General features: G+C 40.6%; 1 protein-coding gene across 1 annotated transcript; it reads right to left on the reverse strand.

Annotated features, from left to right (window-relative positions):
• Positions 1–2,646: 2,646 nt before the first annotated feature.
• On the reverse strand, positions 2,647–12,616 carry KRT20 (keratin 20). The gene is given in 8 exon segments (NM_001101851.2): positions 2,647–3,419; positions 3,925–3,956; positions 4,887–5,107; positions 6,917–7,042; positions 7,223–7,384; positions 7,722–7,878; positions 9,480–9,562; positions 12,169–12,616. Coding segments are annotated over 8 exon segments (1,203 nt in total). The 5' UTR covers positions 12,493–12,616; the 3' UTR covers positions 2,647–3,321.
• Positions 12,617–16,805: the final 4,189 nt, after the last annotated feature.

The raw sequence follows: 16,805 nt of genomic DNA on the forward strand, positions 1-16,805 counted from the left end.
ATGCCTTAAGCTGGAATTGTTGTTTGAGGGTGTAATCAGGTACCTAGAGTCGGACACGACTGAGCGACTTCACTTTCACTTTTCACTTTCATGGGTTGGAGAAGGAAATGGCAACCCACTCCAGTGTTCTTGCCTAGAGAATTCCAGGGACGGGGAAGCCTGGTGGGCTGCCGTCTATGGGGTCGCACAGAGTCAGACACGACTCAAGTGACTTAGCAGCAGCAGCAGCAGTAGCAGCAGCAATCAGGTACCTGAGATCACTCCCAAGTGAGAGTGAGAGCAGAGGGTATCCTCAGGTAAACTTTTGATTTCATATCATTTCATTTTTTTTCTTTTTATATGTTGTAATGACTCTGTGTGGAAATAATTCCCAAAGCCCAGGAAAAAAAAAATGTTCTCTTCACCCTAACTTCACTTCTAGGGATTCTCTCTGCATTGGGTAGCTCCATGTCTGCACTGATAATCTCATATAAAGTCACAAAACACATTGATGGTGATTCTAATGTATGATAAAGAAACCTGTATTTACTGACTACGAACCTACTCTGGATCTGTATGTCTGTCAGAAATTGGATTGTCCTGTTCTGGTTCTTAGCTCCTGTAAGAAGTATATAGATAGATACAGAGGTTAATGCTTAACTTTCACACAGTTGCTACTGGCAGAACTGGAGATAGAACCATCTGGTTCCACGAGTATGTATGGTCTCATCTACTTTCTTTGAAAGATTACTTGGAAGAAACGAGTTAGACCAAAAGGCAAGGATTGATCTTCATTTTTTTATGACAGGATTGAGTCAAAAATAATAGTCCCACCTCTTTTTTAACAGAGCATCATTATTGTCATATGACAATGGCCATGTGTAGTGAATTTCAAAAGCATCTCCTGTAAGTTTTTTATTAGTTAGACTCCCAATGTCAGATATTTGTATGTTAGAGCTTCAGACTCTTCTGGAACATGTCTCAGGATGTGAAAAAGAATTCACTTCTAAATATTCTTAACATCTTTAAAAGCAATTTACTAACTGAGGTGACTTGGAAGGAAATTAAGAAATGAGAAAGAAACCTCTTTACTACTTTGAAAAGTAATAGATTGAGAAGGGATGAGAATAATATCTTTTCTGACAAAGGCTGTGCTGAATCAAATCTTGTGTGTGATATAAGCTGGACATTTGTGATAAGCGGATATTGTAAGTGACTGGCTAGTGAAAAATGACAATTAGTAAATGACAAAACAACTAAGGATAGGCATTCATTTCAAGTGTGACTCAGTAAGTGTTTGTCAACGTAATTAGTTGCTGAAAAAGATATGATGACTTTAGACAAACAGCTCTGAGTTCAAACTTGCTCTGTTACTTGGTAACTGTGACTTTGGGAAAGTACTTATTTTGTGTCTTCATATATAATTCTCATTTGTCCTTACGTGTAAAATGGGAATAATATGGTAGGTCAAACCAGGTAAAATTGCTATTTCTGAAGGTCAAAGATGATCATATATTGGCAAGTTCATATGATTCAATCCAATTCCCTCTGCCTCACAGGTAGAAGACTTTCATTGTAAAGATTAAATAGGAAAGGCGTATAAAATGCTGGCACACTGTTTAGCTCATAGGACGTGCTCAGTAAATGGTAGATATTACTATCTTAAGTGGATCACATTATTATTTTCAATATAATAATCACTCAAAATCCTATTTATGAACATGAATATTAAAATTTAAATTTGAGCTATCCATTTGCTAGAATACAATGATAGAGGGAAAATTAATTTTTTCCTGGAAACATTTGCAAGGCAGTTATTACAAAAATGCAAATTCAATGAGATTTAGAATTTAGAAGTCTCACTAGAATACAATATGTGACCTTCTGTATCTGGTGTCTTTCACTTAGTACCATGTTTTTAAGGTTCATCCCTGTTGTAGATGTGTCAGTGCTTCATTCCTTTTTATTGCAGAATACTGTTGTATTGTGGGGCTTTCTCAGAGGCTCAGTGGTAAAGTACCCTCCTGCCAATGCAAGAGACACAGGAGTCAGAGGATTTCATCCCTGGATCGGGAAGATCCCCCGAAGGAAGGCATGGCAACCCACTTCAGTATTTTTGCCTGGAGAATCCTGTAGACAGAGGAGCCTGGTGGGCTACAATCCATAGGGTCACAAAGAGTCAGACATGACTGACGTGACTGAGCATGCAAGCGTTATTCTATTGCTGAGATACACCACATTTTGTGTATCTGTTCATCAGTTGATGGGAGGCATTTGAGTTGTTTCCATTTTGGGGCTGTTACAAATAATGCTGCTATGAACATTTGTATACAAAAGAACACATTGTATGATTCCGTTCATATGAAATGTCCAGATTAGGCAAATCCATAGAGGGAGGAAGTGGATTAGTGGTTTTCAGAGGTTGAGGGGAAGAGAATTGGAGTGACTGCCAAAGGAGCTTCTTTTTGGAGTGATGAAAATGCTCTAAGGTAAGATAGTGGTGATAGCTGCACAACTCTGTGAACATACTAAAGACAGCTGAATTGCATACTTTAAAAGAAGTAATTTTATGGTGTGAATTATACTTCATTAAAACTATTATTAAAAAATAGTGAGAAACATTTAATAACATACAATTACTATGTAAAGAAAGAGAGCACCTGATGATGATTTACGCAGTTTATTATATCATAAGGAGAAGCATTCTGTCTTGAGAAAGGTTTTGCTAATTTTGTTCTTAGTCTATTCCCATTTCAAGCATAATGTACTTCATTCTTATTCTGCTCAGCGTTTATGATTGGAATTTGACTCTCAAATTATTCAGAGCCGAGTTGAGTTTTAAAGACAGCCAAGACAATAAGGGGGGAAGCAAATATAATTTAAAGCTTGCAGAATTATACTGATATTAAAAATTCAGTGAAATTAATCAAGAAATTGACTCAAGAATCCAGGAAACCCTGAAAGGAGATTTTTGCAGTTCAGATTTTGGAAGGTGTTAGAGAGGTTCATTTGTAGTTTGCATAGCCTCCTCTGCTTTGTAAGGTTTAGTAATGATATTAGGTGGTCTATAGCTTGTGATTAATGCATTTTGTGTTAAAGGTGGCAGTAATGATATTTTAAATATCCCAGTGATCATTGGATTTCATTTTTGCAGGCAATTTGCAGCTTCTCTGAGTAAAACATTTATATTCAATTACAGAGACTGGTAAATGGACTCCCCTCTCCCCCCTCTAATCACCAAGAAACATTAATAGTGCTTTCTGATGCCACTTTCTTGAAGGGAGTGAAAGTTATAGCTACATGTCTTTAAAAACCTCAGCAGCATCACTTTCTTCCAGCCCTTCATACACTTTCTTCCACTTCTTTGACTTCAGATGACACAACCTTGCCATCCACTACTTCTTGCACGACTGTCTTAATCTTCCTGGTTTTCTTTATATCTGAATTGAGATTTAAATATGAAATGTTAATTCAGACCCAAGATGCTACTATTTTAGAATACTCAGCTTTAAATTATTATTTTGTATGTATTTCCTTCTTTTAGAAAGGAGTTGAACCCATTCTCTTTCTGAAATGATTTTAAGTCCATTTTCTAAATAAATGCGAAAAATTTTCTACTCTCCCCACTCCCCACAAAAGAAATATGTCATACTGAATTAAGTAAAATGCACATTTTCATCTTGTTTTCTCTTATAGGATCTTAGGATGTCTCAGGACAGTAATAATAGCCTGGGCTAAGAAAATCACCCCGTCAATGGGAGTGTGAGAAATTTCCCACATGGAGGGTTTCTTTATATGATGTGCCCCGTTTTCAGAATCCCTAAGATGATATCTGTTTACTTAAGAGCTGACTTTCCTTTACTTTTCACCAGTGGCAGGTAAGTGGTAAACTACTGAGTGAGAATTCAGTCTTATAGGAAGTGTATAAGAATTTAGAATACTTACCTTTCTCATCCAGAGTGCTCAACTGATATTCTCTAGTTTTTTCATTTTTTTAAGAAAAGAAAAAAAAAAAGAAAAACAGAAAAATGTGTTATTGCCATTTTGCAAATGAAATGCTCTCCTGCCTGTTCTGCTTAAAAATAAAGTCTGAGTGATGTGTGTTTTACCACTGTTTGTCTCTCCCACCTCCCTTTGCAGTGCTTGCTCCTTCAAGCTGGAGTGTCTTACTTTTTAACTTGAAAAATCCATAGCTTCAGAAATGACTGGTTTAACATACACTAGGGATCTTTAATTACTAGAAGTTTCTGTAATTAAAATAACAAAATTATGAAGGCGGTTTACATCTTGTGTTCCCTTGTTGCCTTTTGTGGGGGTGGTATTTGAAGACAGTTGCTGCTACCGCACTGATGATTCTCAGACTGGTTCCCACAGACCTCTGTGGCCTGTTTTTCAATTCATGATCTTGCAATGAGAACTCTAAAAAGTTATAGTGCTTTCACATGGAACTCTGCTCAGCCTGGATGGGAGGGCAGTTTGGGGGAGAATGGATACATATATATGTATGGCTGAGTCCCTTCGCTGTTCACCTGAAGCGATGACAACATTGTTAATTGGTTATACTCCAATAAAAAATAAAAAGTTTAATAAAAAATTATACTGCTTTCAATTATGTATTAATCATAAAAATTAACACCAGCATATCTGTATCAGATATGCTTAACCATCTTCTATCTCAGCCCTACAGCATGACCTCAAGTACAAAGGATCAGTATTTTTTTGGGGGGTGTGCATACTAGTTGGTAAATTTTTGTTTTGTTGGTGTTGTTGGTGGGGGTTTGTGTAGTTGTTTTTCAGCTAGGGATTACATTGGTGCTGGGGAAAGAGTTACAGAGTTTAAGGTATGGACATTAAAATAGAATAGCAGATAGACATAGACGCCTATCCTTTGATTCTAAGAGCCTTACTTGACATCTTCTCCTTCCAGAAGACGACGGTAGGTAGCAATTTCCTGCTCAAGCCGGATCTTTATGTCAAGGAGGATATTATATTCATGGATCTGGCGTTCTGTGTCGGTCCGAACCTGCACCAGTTGGCCCTCGAGGGAGTTTAGCCGTGCCTGGATTTTGGCCAAGTGGCTACCATAACGAGCATTGGTCTCCTCTAGTGTATGCTCCAAAGCTTCTTTCTACAAGCACAAGAAAAAGTGGATGTTTCTTATTTGAGGACCTGATTTAAGAGGTGCCTCGATGTTAATTTCTCTTGAGAAGAATTCTTTTATCTAGTCATTGTGGGACTCATGCATATTTCTAGCTTTATCTCTCACTTTTTCCAACTAGGCAGCCTCAGCCAATTAACAGGGATCACTGGCTCCTCAGGTTTTTGTTTGTTTCTTTGAGTTTGCAGTTTGTGGTATATGTATTTTTGTTCTCTGTATTTGCTTCTCCTCACTGTGATTTGTAGTGCCTTTTCATTAGGAAGATCGGACTTGCTAAACCTGTTGATGGTAGGCTTGGTTATATGAGTTTCTTTGGCTAATGAAATGCAAGTGAAACTGACCAATGCATTTATGAGGAGACAGCTTTAAGAGCTATCACATGGTCTAGCTATTGCCCCTTTCCTTCTGGCACAACACTGGCATGTCCCCTTACCCTGGGGGTGGAAAAGTCATGGAGCAGAGCTGAAGCCAGCCCATGATGGATGTAGTGTTACAGGGAAGAACAAAATCTGACTACATGTTGGATCTGTTTCTTTTACTTTAACCTTTGCTTCCTGTTGCTTTTTGTTCACTGTCTTATACATAATGGCCTGCCTCAGGGAACCATGCCTCTCTGCCTGAATGTTAAACCAAAGTGCCTTTGCTTAAGGAAACATCCTTATCCTGTCCACCTGTGGTGGTTTAGACACTAAGTAGTGTCCGACTCTTGCAACTCCATGGACTCTAGCCTGCCAGGCTCCTCTGTCCATGGGATTCTCCAGGCAAGAATACTGGAGTGGGTTGCCATTTCCTTCTCCAGAGGATCTTCCCAACCCAGGGATTAAACCCGGGTCTCCTGCATTACTGGAAGATTCTTTACTGATTTCCCTGGTGGCTCAGATGGTAAAGAGTCTGCCTGCAATATGGGAGACCTGAGTTTGTCTCTGGGTTAGGAAGATTCCCTGGAGAAGGAAATGGTAACCCTCTCCAGTGTTCTTGCCTGGAGAATCCCATGGACAGAGGAGCCTAGCAGGCTACAGTCTATGGGGTTGCAAAGAGTTGAACATGACTGAGCAACTTTACTTTCACTTCTTTACTGACTTAACTACAAGGGAAGCCCTGTCCACCCATATGTAAATGACTACAAGAAAGAAGAAATTAACAGCCTTCCCTAGGCTAAACATTCCGGGAGATATTTGTAAGACTTATGACCTTTTTACTTTGTTTCCTCACCTCCTCCCCATCTCTGTTCTATGAAAGAAACTGGCATGCAGACCCCGGATGAGATGGTTATTTTGAGACATTAGTCTGCCATCTTCTCAGTGTGCCAGCTTTCCAAATAAAGTCTTTATTCCTTGTCTCAACACCTGGACTCTGATTTATTGACTTGTGTGGTGAGTAGAGTGAGCTTGAACTGAGTGACAGTCATTGTAAGCCATTGTGATTTGAAGGTTGTTACCGCAACATAACTCATCATGAGCTGACTGATATCCTAGCCTGGAATGTCTTGACCCCTCTTCTCCAATTAAAAATTGCACCTTACTCTTTCCAGTCTACTTCAAATGCCACTTTTCCTGTGACATCCTCCAACTCTCCTTGGCCTCTGCATTCTTGCAGTGTCTTGTCCTTTACTTTGACTTCTTTCTGTCTTTTCATTATCATCAGTTGTTTGATGTGTTTCCCTGACTGCTCTGCAAAGGGAGGGATTATTTCTTATAGGTATTTGCATTTCCAGAGTTCCTGACACAGGTGCTTAGTAAACACACACCCCGTGAGAGCTGAACGTTAGATGTGCTTTACCATGTTGAGAAGGGACTGGAGCTCTAGTTCCAGGACCTGGTAGGTGTGTCTCTGCTCTTTTATTTGATCCTTGGTTCCTTTTAACTCTTCAGTGCTCACTGTGACTTGCTGTTGCAGATCATTAATCTAAAGTTCCAAAATGAAAAAAAAAAAAAAAAAGGAATGAAAGAAAGAAAATAAGGAATAAAGGGAGGAAAGAATGGAGGGAGGGGTGGAGGGAGAGAGGAAGGAAGGAAGGAAATGAGTTATCTGTTTTTGGAAGACAGCGTCCTCACGTTTGCTTACCCATTAGAATTATGCTATTACCTGTATCTCAAACTGTTCTTTGGCTTTCTGAAGGTTCTCCTGGGCCATGGCATCATATTTCTGCCTCATTTCATTCATGATGGCACCAAGGTTCAGGCTTGGAGGAGCATCCACCTCTACATTTACATTATTGCCCAGATGAGCGCGTAGGCTCCTCACTTCCTACAGGGGTGAAAATTCCGATTGATTATAGTCTGAAGTACATTCTCAGATGAGGCTATGCAGAAAAGACATAGTAAATCTTAAGGCTTCTTTCCTTGGGGATGAGTAATAGAGAAATAAAACAACTTAGCTAAGGCTTATTATGGTCCAGAGACTGCTCCAAGTCATTCAAACCTGGCAGCAGCCATATTGAAAAGATGTTAAGGCTCATATCAATCTCATTGTCATCTTTTTCACCACCACCACAATCACCACATCTTCCTCTTTTTCCTCCTCCTCCTCACTATTATTAGAGCCATTCTATCATTTCCAATGCTGCTTCTGAATATTTTCTCACCTCCTCATGTTCTTTTTGGAGGAGATGCAGGTCTTTAGTCAGCTCTTCAATTTGAATCTCCAAGTCTGCCTTCGTTAGAGTTAACTCATCAAAGACCCTTTTCAGGCCATGAAGATCAGCCACCACTGTTTGGCAAATCCCCCGCTCAGCTTCATACCTGTGAATTAAGTAGTATGGAAAGATAATTGAGTTCTTCTTAAGCCATTATAGAAGAGATGATCTTAAAATGATAATAAGATCAATCTTTATGTGGTATAAGAAGAGTTCAATTTCAATACATCATTGTGTCTCTATACATTTTAAAATGTTCTGGAGAACCTTGGGCTCAGATCACTTGCTTTATAGTGTCATCTCTGTGATTTGGAGTAACTGGTAAAATAACCGCTCTGAAATTATTTTTAAAATTTCCTGAATTCTGGAATATATTGTTTTAAAAGTTAAAAAATTGCTCTAATTACTGTGCTAGCAAAAGACTCACATTATTGATATTAAATAATGGTTAGTAGAAACAGACTCACAGACTTAGAGAATGAATTTATGGTTGCCAGGGGTGAAGATAGGGGGAAGGAATAGTTAGGGAGTTTGGAATCGACATGTACATTGCTGTATTTAAAATGGATATCCAACAAGTTCCTACTTGTTGGTTAGCACAGAGAACTCTGCTGAATGTTATGTGGTAGCCTGGATGGGAGGAGAGTTTGGGGGAGAATGGTTATATGTATATGTATGGCTGAATCCCTTTGCTGTCCACCTGAAACCATCATAACATTGTTAATTGGCTACACTCCAATATAAAATAAAAAGTTAACTAAAAAATGGTTAGTTAGATTTACTTAATGAATGCACATGACCAGTTTATTTTTATTACTTTGTAAAAAGATGCATCTAAAGTGAATTATCTTAAAAATTCATGCATTCTCTTCTATGATCTTATATATTCCCATTTTTATTAAAATAGTAAGCTTAAAGAAGTGATAATGCAATGAGACTCCCAGATGCTGAGTGGAATTAATGAACTTTTACTGCTTTAATTTCCAGATCTGCTTTCTCATTTCTTTCTTTTTGATCCCTTATAGCATTATAATGCTGTGCTTTTAAACCACCAAAGACTCTTCATTGCCAATGTGTTGTACAAATTCAGGATGAGGAAGCCCTAGTGTGGAAGCAGTTAAGAGGAACAGCTCTGATCGCATGTAATGTGATGTGAGAAAGTGAACACAAATTGAACTGCTTTAATCCACCTGGTTCTTTGGTTGGTCAGACCTTACTGTAAAACACTGTCAAACAGGAAGGATTAAGAGCCACCCCTGGAACTTCGGTCATTTACTTGAAGGAACATGGATGACTCAGAGAATCACTAAGTGTAGATAAATGACTCGCTAGATAACAAAAGGGTACAGGCAGAAGGGAAGTTGTAAACTGCCTTCCTATTACTCCAAAGAGCAGAATTAGTTTCAGTAGGTGAAAAGGTAGAACTAAAAAAGAATGTTCTAGCAATCAGAGCTGACCAAGGAGAACAGTAGTAATTACTAGAGGTGTTCATTTACACTCTGGGTGACCGTATCTTAGGACTATTGGGGGAGAAGTCCAGTCCTGATGATAGATCAGAAAGCTTCTAACACCCTTTTAACTCCAAGGTTCTGATACTATTCAGTGGGAGCTCCTTTGCCAACAATGCTGTGGGGAGTCAAGTGTCATGAAGGACCACTGAAAGGCCCTTCTTTTCATAAAGTGTCAGTATGGTATCAGAGAACCTACTTCAGCCTGAAGTCCTCCATAGCCAGTTTAGCATTATCGATTTGTAGGACACATCGAGCATTCTGCAGTTGAGCATCTTTAATCTGGAAAATACACCAGAAAGAGTGACATTTTCAACTGGACAGAAGTCTAAAATGATTGAGTTGATCCTCAGATACAGCCTCTCTTGAACTGAAGACGATGTTCATCCCAAGGATTGCCACAGGTTCGATGCACGATACTGGATGCTTGGGGCTGGTGCACTGGGATGACCCAGAGGGATGGTATGGGGAGGGAGGAGGGAGGAGGATTCAGGATGGGGAACACATGTATACCTGTGGCGGATTCATTTTGATATTTGGCAAAACTAATACAATTATGTAAAGTTTAAAAATAAAATAAAATAAAAAAGAAAATAGAAAGGAGAAATATTGGGTTGGAGCTTTAACACAATAGATTCATAAAATGCAACTTGAGTCCTGAGGGTTTGGTCAGTTTCCTTATGACTACAAATGAAGAGCTTAGTTCAACTTGAGCCATCAGACCTTACTGAGAGCCTTGTCTTTGTTCCTGCTTAGAACCTTCCTCTTAGCCCCTTTCACTTGGTGAGCTCCTCCCTCCTCTCAGCCTCAACATCATTGCTTCAAGGAAGCCTTCACTGGTTTCCTCAAAACAGAGTTGGATGAACTGCCTGTGCTTTCACAGCCCTACATAGCCCTCCCTTTATCCTTCCATGGGACAATGTTGCCTTTGTCCATCTTTGTTTCCCCCTAAATCACATTAGGGCTTTCCTGGTGGCTCAGATGGTAAAGAATCTGCCTGCAATGTGAGAGACCTGAGTTTGGTCCCTGGGTTGGGAAGATACCCTGGAGGAGGGCATGGCAACTGACTTCAGTGTTCTTGGCTGGAGAATCAACATGGACAGAGGAGCCTGGTGGGCTACAGTCCATGGGGTCTCAAAGAGTTGGACATGATTGAGCGACTAAGCACAGCACACAAATCACATTATGTTCACCATCATATTCCCCAGTGCCAGCTGCTGCTGCTGCTAAGTTGCTTCAGTCATGTCCGACTCTGTGCGACCCCATAGACGGCAGCCCACCAGGCTTCCCTGTCCCTGGGAATCTCCAGGCAAGAACACTGGAGTGGGTTGCCATTTCCTTCTCCAATGCATGAAAGTAAAAAGTGAAAGTGAAGTCACTCAGTCGTGTCTGACTCTTAGCGACCCCATGGACTGCAGCCTACCAGGCTCCTCCGTCCACGGGATTTTCCAGGCAAGAGTACCGGAGTGGGGTGCTATTGCCTTCTCCGAGTGCCAGCACTTAGTGCCTATTAAATACTCGCTGAATGAATGCACACTTGCTATGTGGTGTTAACTTGTGTAGGCACTGGGCATCCCTGATCTTAAGAAGTGGTTACCTAATGGATGAATCCTCTAAGATGCATATAGATCAGAAGTCTGCTTGTAAAAGATGCTACAGAGGCATGTCTCTTTCAGTAGATCTAGTGTAGATCTAGTCCTAGAGAGAGTGGTCTTCTTTCATATACTGGGCCTGCTCAGGTAAACGGAACATTTGGCTGTACCTATGTGTTCAGGATGGCCTGAAATAACTTCATAAACATGAATCATGTGATGGCTAGGGGAGAATGGTTGGCTGATTTTGAATATTTTAGTGAAAGCCTGAGAAAAATGAGCTGTTGGCAGAAGGGCAATTTAAACACCTTTGCCTTCACATCCCCACAGTTCCAGAAATCCCAAAGTAACTTCCTATAGAATCAGAATCAAATTGCACTGATGTTTAATATAATGCAAGAAAAGAGAGACTTGCTGGCAAGTAAGTGGCCTTTGCTCTAAAGAAAGGAATGTTAAGATAGAAATGAAAATGAAAGGAACAATTTTCTTGATTAGATAAGAATTTTAAAACAGAGTAAGTGTTCTGTGTCACATTTGACATCTTCGGTTAGGAGCAAAGTCTTCTTTTATTCCACGCTATTGATAAAATGGAGCACTCCACCTTTCTGGTATGACATGGGAGCAGGTATGATTGCAATACATTTGAATTGGGGCAATAAAACATTTTATGACTGTTGAAGTGGTTTCTGAACTGCTTGGTGAATGAATGATGATCAGATTATTAAACATTTTAAAAGTATTTAAAAACCCAGATATCATTAAGACCTATGCCCCATCCCCATTACCACCTTGAATCATTTATCATTGAAATTTATGATCCAGTATTCTGACACTTGTGGAGCTTCCCTGGTGGCTCAGACAGTAAAGATTCTGCCTGTAATGCAGGACACTCAGGTTCAATCCCTGGGTTGGGAAGATCCCCTGGAGGAGGGCATATTCATTTGGAGGGCAACCGACTCTAATGTTCTTGCCTTGAGAATCCTATGGACAGAGGAGCCTTGCAGGCTACAGTCCATGGCGTTGCAAAAACTGGGACATAACTGTGTGACTAAGCACGCGTGCACACACACACACACACACACACACACACACACACACACAAAGTCATCCTATTTAGTCAGGTTCTCCAGCAGTAAAATATAAAATATAAGACATAAAAATATGCCATTTTTATAGATGTGGCATTTAAGCCTAATTTGCTTTACAGTGCCCATTTGGACCACCCAACATATATGCCCTTCTTGACATATGATACAGCTGGACAGTGGGGAAGAAAGCAGAAGTGTCCCGCCTCACCTGGTCTCGCAGCTCTTTGATTTGTCCCATATATGCACTGTGGTCCCGACCGGTGCTAGGTGTGTTGGTCTCATACCAGTGCTTGATCTGCTGTTCAAGGTGGGAGTTGGACTGCTCCAGTGACCGCACTCTTTCCAGGTAGCTTGCTAGGCGGTCATTTAGGTTCTGCATGGTCATCTTTTCATTGCCAGCAAACAGGTTTCCTCCAGCAGGGTCGCTCCCATAGTTCGCCAAGTGTCTAGACGTCGAGATGCGGGTGCCGTGGCCTCCAGCCCCTCCATACACGCTGGGTGCGACCCCTCTCCTATATATGGAGCTGCTCATGCTGAGCCCAGGGCTTTGGGAGGAGGAACTCAGGCTTCGGTGGAAGCTTCTCTGACTGAAATCCACTGGGGGTTGTAGGAGGAAGCAGCTGTTGTAGCTTCAGGATGGATGGAGCAGAGTCCGTCTCTTGGTCGCGGATGAGCTGACCTTTTATAGAACTCACAGGAGAAACGCCTCCTCCGCTGACATGTCACTTTACAATTGACACCACAATCCACCTTGCCTTGCCTCTTTTCTTTCCCCTTTGTACAGCAATCTGTTTAATACCATTCCAGAAATTACCACTAGAGGCCTTTCTCAGAGGCTTTTTTCAGGAGTGATTTCTTTTTTCAACAGAGGAAACAAAGGGAAACTGGAAAGTATTGTTTTAGCCCTTGCACCTGCCGTGGCACATTTTCTTTCATCCTAACGTCCACATAAAGCATGTTTGCAATCTCCCCAAGTAATTTATCTGAAAAGAAAGATGTGTGCACCTAATAGTAAGTCACACTAGTGACAAAAAACAATGTTTAAAAATGAAAAAAAAAATCTTTTCTTCTTTTTGCTGAGAGCATTTAAGTTCTACTTTTTAAAAAATAAATTTCAATTATACAGTATAGCATTATCAACTACAGTCACCATGTTTTAAATTAGGTCTTCAGAACTTACTCATTTTACAACTGAAAGTTTGCATCCGTTTACCAACCTCTTCCATTGACCTCATCCCTCCACCTCTAGCCCCTGGCAACTACTTTTCTACTCTCTTTTCTATGAGTTTGACTTTTTTTTCTTTAAGGTTCCACATGTAAGTGATACCATGCAGCATTTTTCTTTCTTGGCTATTTCACTTAGCACAGTGCCCTCAAGGTCTATCCATGATGTTACATCTTCTTATATTCTTCATTATCCATTCATCCACTGATGGCCACTTAGGTTTTTCCACATCTTGGCTGTTGTGAATAATGCTTCAGTTAACACGAGAGGGCAGATATCCCTGAGACAGTGATTTCATTTCCTTTGAATATATACCCAGAAGTGAAATTTCTGGATCAGAGAGTAGTTCTATTTTTAATTTTTTTGAGGAAACTCCATATTGTTTTACACAGATGCTGTACAAATTTACCAGAGAAGGCAATGGCACCCCACTCCAGTACTCTTGCCTGGAAAATCCCACTGATGGAGGACCCTGGTGGGCTGCAGTCCATGGGGTCACTAAGAGTCGGAAATGACTGAGCGATTTCACTTTCACTTTTCACTTTCATGCATTGGAGAAGGAAATGGCAACCCACTCCAGTGTTCTTGCCTGGAGAATCCTAGGGACGGGGGAGCCTGGTGGGCTGCCGTCTATGGGGTTGCACAGAGTCAGACATGACTGAAGCGACTTAGCAGCAGCAGCACAAATTTACATTCCACCAATAGTGCACCAGTGTTCTCTCTTCTCCACATCCTCACCAGCACTTGTTATCCTGTCTTTTTGATGGTAACTGTTCTAATAAGTGTGAGATGATATCTCATTGTGGTTTTGATTTGCATGAGAACAATGGTATTGATAAGTCACTCTTCTGTTCTATGCTTTTTTGCGGGCTAAGTTTATCCTGTTAAAGGGTCATATCTTAGAAGACAATTAAAATACTTCATACAACCACAAAATCTCAAATATTTAAAGCAGGAATAAGAAACTTATACTTTTGGAGATATAATTTAGGGAAATGAATTAAATGAATGTAGGTGGATATATGCAGGTCAGGAAGCAATAGTTAGAACGGGACGTGAAACAATAGACTAGTTCCAAATAGGAAAAGGAGTACGTCAAGGCTGTATATTGTCACCCTGCTTATTTAACTTATATGCAGTGTACATCATGAGAAACGCTGGGCTGGAAGAAGCACAAGCTGGAATCAAGATTGCTGGGAGAAATATCAATAACCTCAGATATGCAGATGACACCACCCTTATGGCAGAAAGTGAAGAGGAACTAAAAAGCCTCTTGATGAAAGTGAAGGAGGAGAGTGAAAAAGTTGGCTTAAAACTCAACATTCAGAAAACTAAGATCATGGCATCTGGTCCCATCACTTCATGGCAAATAGATGGGGGAACAGTGGAAACAGTGTCAGACTTTATTTTTTTGGGCTCCAAAATCACTGCAGATGGTGATTGCAGTCATGAAATTAAAAGACACTTACTCTTTGGAAAGAAAGTTATGACTAGCCTAGATAGCATATTAAAAAGCAGAGATATTACTTTGCCAACAAAGGTCCATCTAGCAAGGCTATGGTTTTTCCAGTGGTCATGTATGGATGTGAGAGTTGGACTGTGAAGAAAGCTGAGCACTGAAGAATTGATGCTTTTGAACTGTGGTGTTGGAGAAGACTCTTGAGAGTCCCTTGGACTGCAAGGCGATCCGACCAGTCCATCCTAAAGGAGACCAGTCCTGGGTGTTCATTGGAAGGACTGAACTGAAGCTGAAACTCCAATACTTTGGCCACCTCATGTCAAGAGTTGACTCATTGGAAAAGACCCTGATGCTGGGAGGGATTGAGGGCAGGAGGAGAAGGGGACAACAGAGGATGAGATAGTTGGATGGCATCACCGACTTGATGCACATGAGTTTGGGTGAACTCCAGGAGTTGGTGATGGACAGGGAGGCCTGGTGTGCTGCGATTCATGGGATCTCAAAGAGTCGGACACGACTGAACTGAACTGAGCGACTAAACTGAACTGAGGTGGATAGATGAAATTGAAGTTCCCCCCACCTCCAGTTGTAATGTCCTAAGACTAAATAAAGAGATTAGCTTTCTCTGTCATTGCCTGGCTTTAGGTCTTCTCTAGAAACTTAGAATAGATACTATTCTAAGTATTTTGCACCTGACCTGGTGAATGGGGAAATCTCTCTCCCTGGGTAAGGTCAGCGTGACACAGTGTGACAGACTCTGTTCCAGCCATCCTAAAGCTACAGCTGTTCCCTCCTAAAATCCTCAGTGGATTTCACCTGCAGAAGCTTCCGCAGAAGCCAGATCTTTCCCACGTCTCCATACTGACAGCATGAGCAGAACAATTCCATGCACAGGAGGGAGTGTGTGTAGTGCCTTGTGGCTACACCCTGCCTGCACAATTGGACTGGAAGCCACTGCAGGTGTGTTGACCTCCATGCTCATTTGAGCTGGGGGTATGTTCTCCCCAGTGGGGATCCGAGGAACGGAATTTGTTTGCTCCATCTCATTCAAACTCCCTGACCAAAAAAATTCATAGCTCCCCTGAAGCATTTAAATTGTTTCCTTCATCACATTAAATGGAAGCGATTGGGAAAATCACAGAAAAATCTTCATTGATTCAATCCTGATCCTTGAGTTGAACTGAGATTTGCATATGATTAAAGCAAGCAAACAAACAAACAAAAAAACCCTAAGAACAGGCACATACAAAGTCCTTGTACATTCTTTCTGAAGATTTTGGAATTTACTTGTATTAGTGGCTTGCTTTTGTTGTTGTTGTTTTTCTCTGAAACCAATAGTTTTTTTACTTTTGAAGTTGAATTTTTTTTTGCAAATATATAAAATAAGATGATACAATATTATTTCTCTCTTATAAACAGTATACTGCATTTGTTTTTGTTGGAGTATAATTGCTTTACCATGTTGTGTTAGTTTCTGCTGTGCAGTGAAGTGAGTCAGCCATATGTGTATGTATATATACAGATACATATATATACACACCCCGCCCCCACCCCCATCCCACCTGTTTAAGGTTATCACAGAGCACCAAGCTGAGCTTCCTATGCTTTATAGCAAGTTCTTACTTTACACATGGTAGTGTTTATACATCAAACATAATCTCTCGGTTCGTCCTGCCCCGCCCCCCTCCATGTCCACATCATGTCATTCTCCTTGTCTGTATCTCTATTCCTGCCCTATAAACAGGTTTATCTGTATCATTTTTCTAGATTCCACATATATGTGTTAATATATATATTTTTTTCCTCTGACTTACTTAACTCTGTTATGACAAACTCTAGGTGCATCCACATCTCTATAAATAACCCAATTCCATTCCTTTTTATGACTAAACCCACTCCAGTGATCTTGCCTGGAGAATCCCAGGGATGGGGAGCCTGGTGGGCTGCCGCCTATGGGGTCGCACAGAGTCGGATACGACTGAAGCAACTTAGCAGCAGCAGCAGCAATGCTCCATTATATATATATATATGTACCACATTTTAATCCATTCATCTGTCATTAGACATTTAGGTTCTTCCTGGAAATGATAAACAGTGCTTCAGTGAACACTGGGGTACATGTATCACCTTGAATTATGGTTTTCTCAGGGTATATGCCTAG

Source organism: Bos taurus, chromosome 19 (genome assembly GCF_002263795.3).
Source record: "Bos taurus isolate L1 Dominette 01449 registration number 42190680 breed Hereford chromosome 19, ARS-UCD2.0, whole genome shotgun sequence".
Classification (NCBI taxonomy): Eukaryota; Metazoa; Chordata; class Mammalia; order Artiodactyla; family Bovidae; genus Bos; species Bos taurus.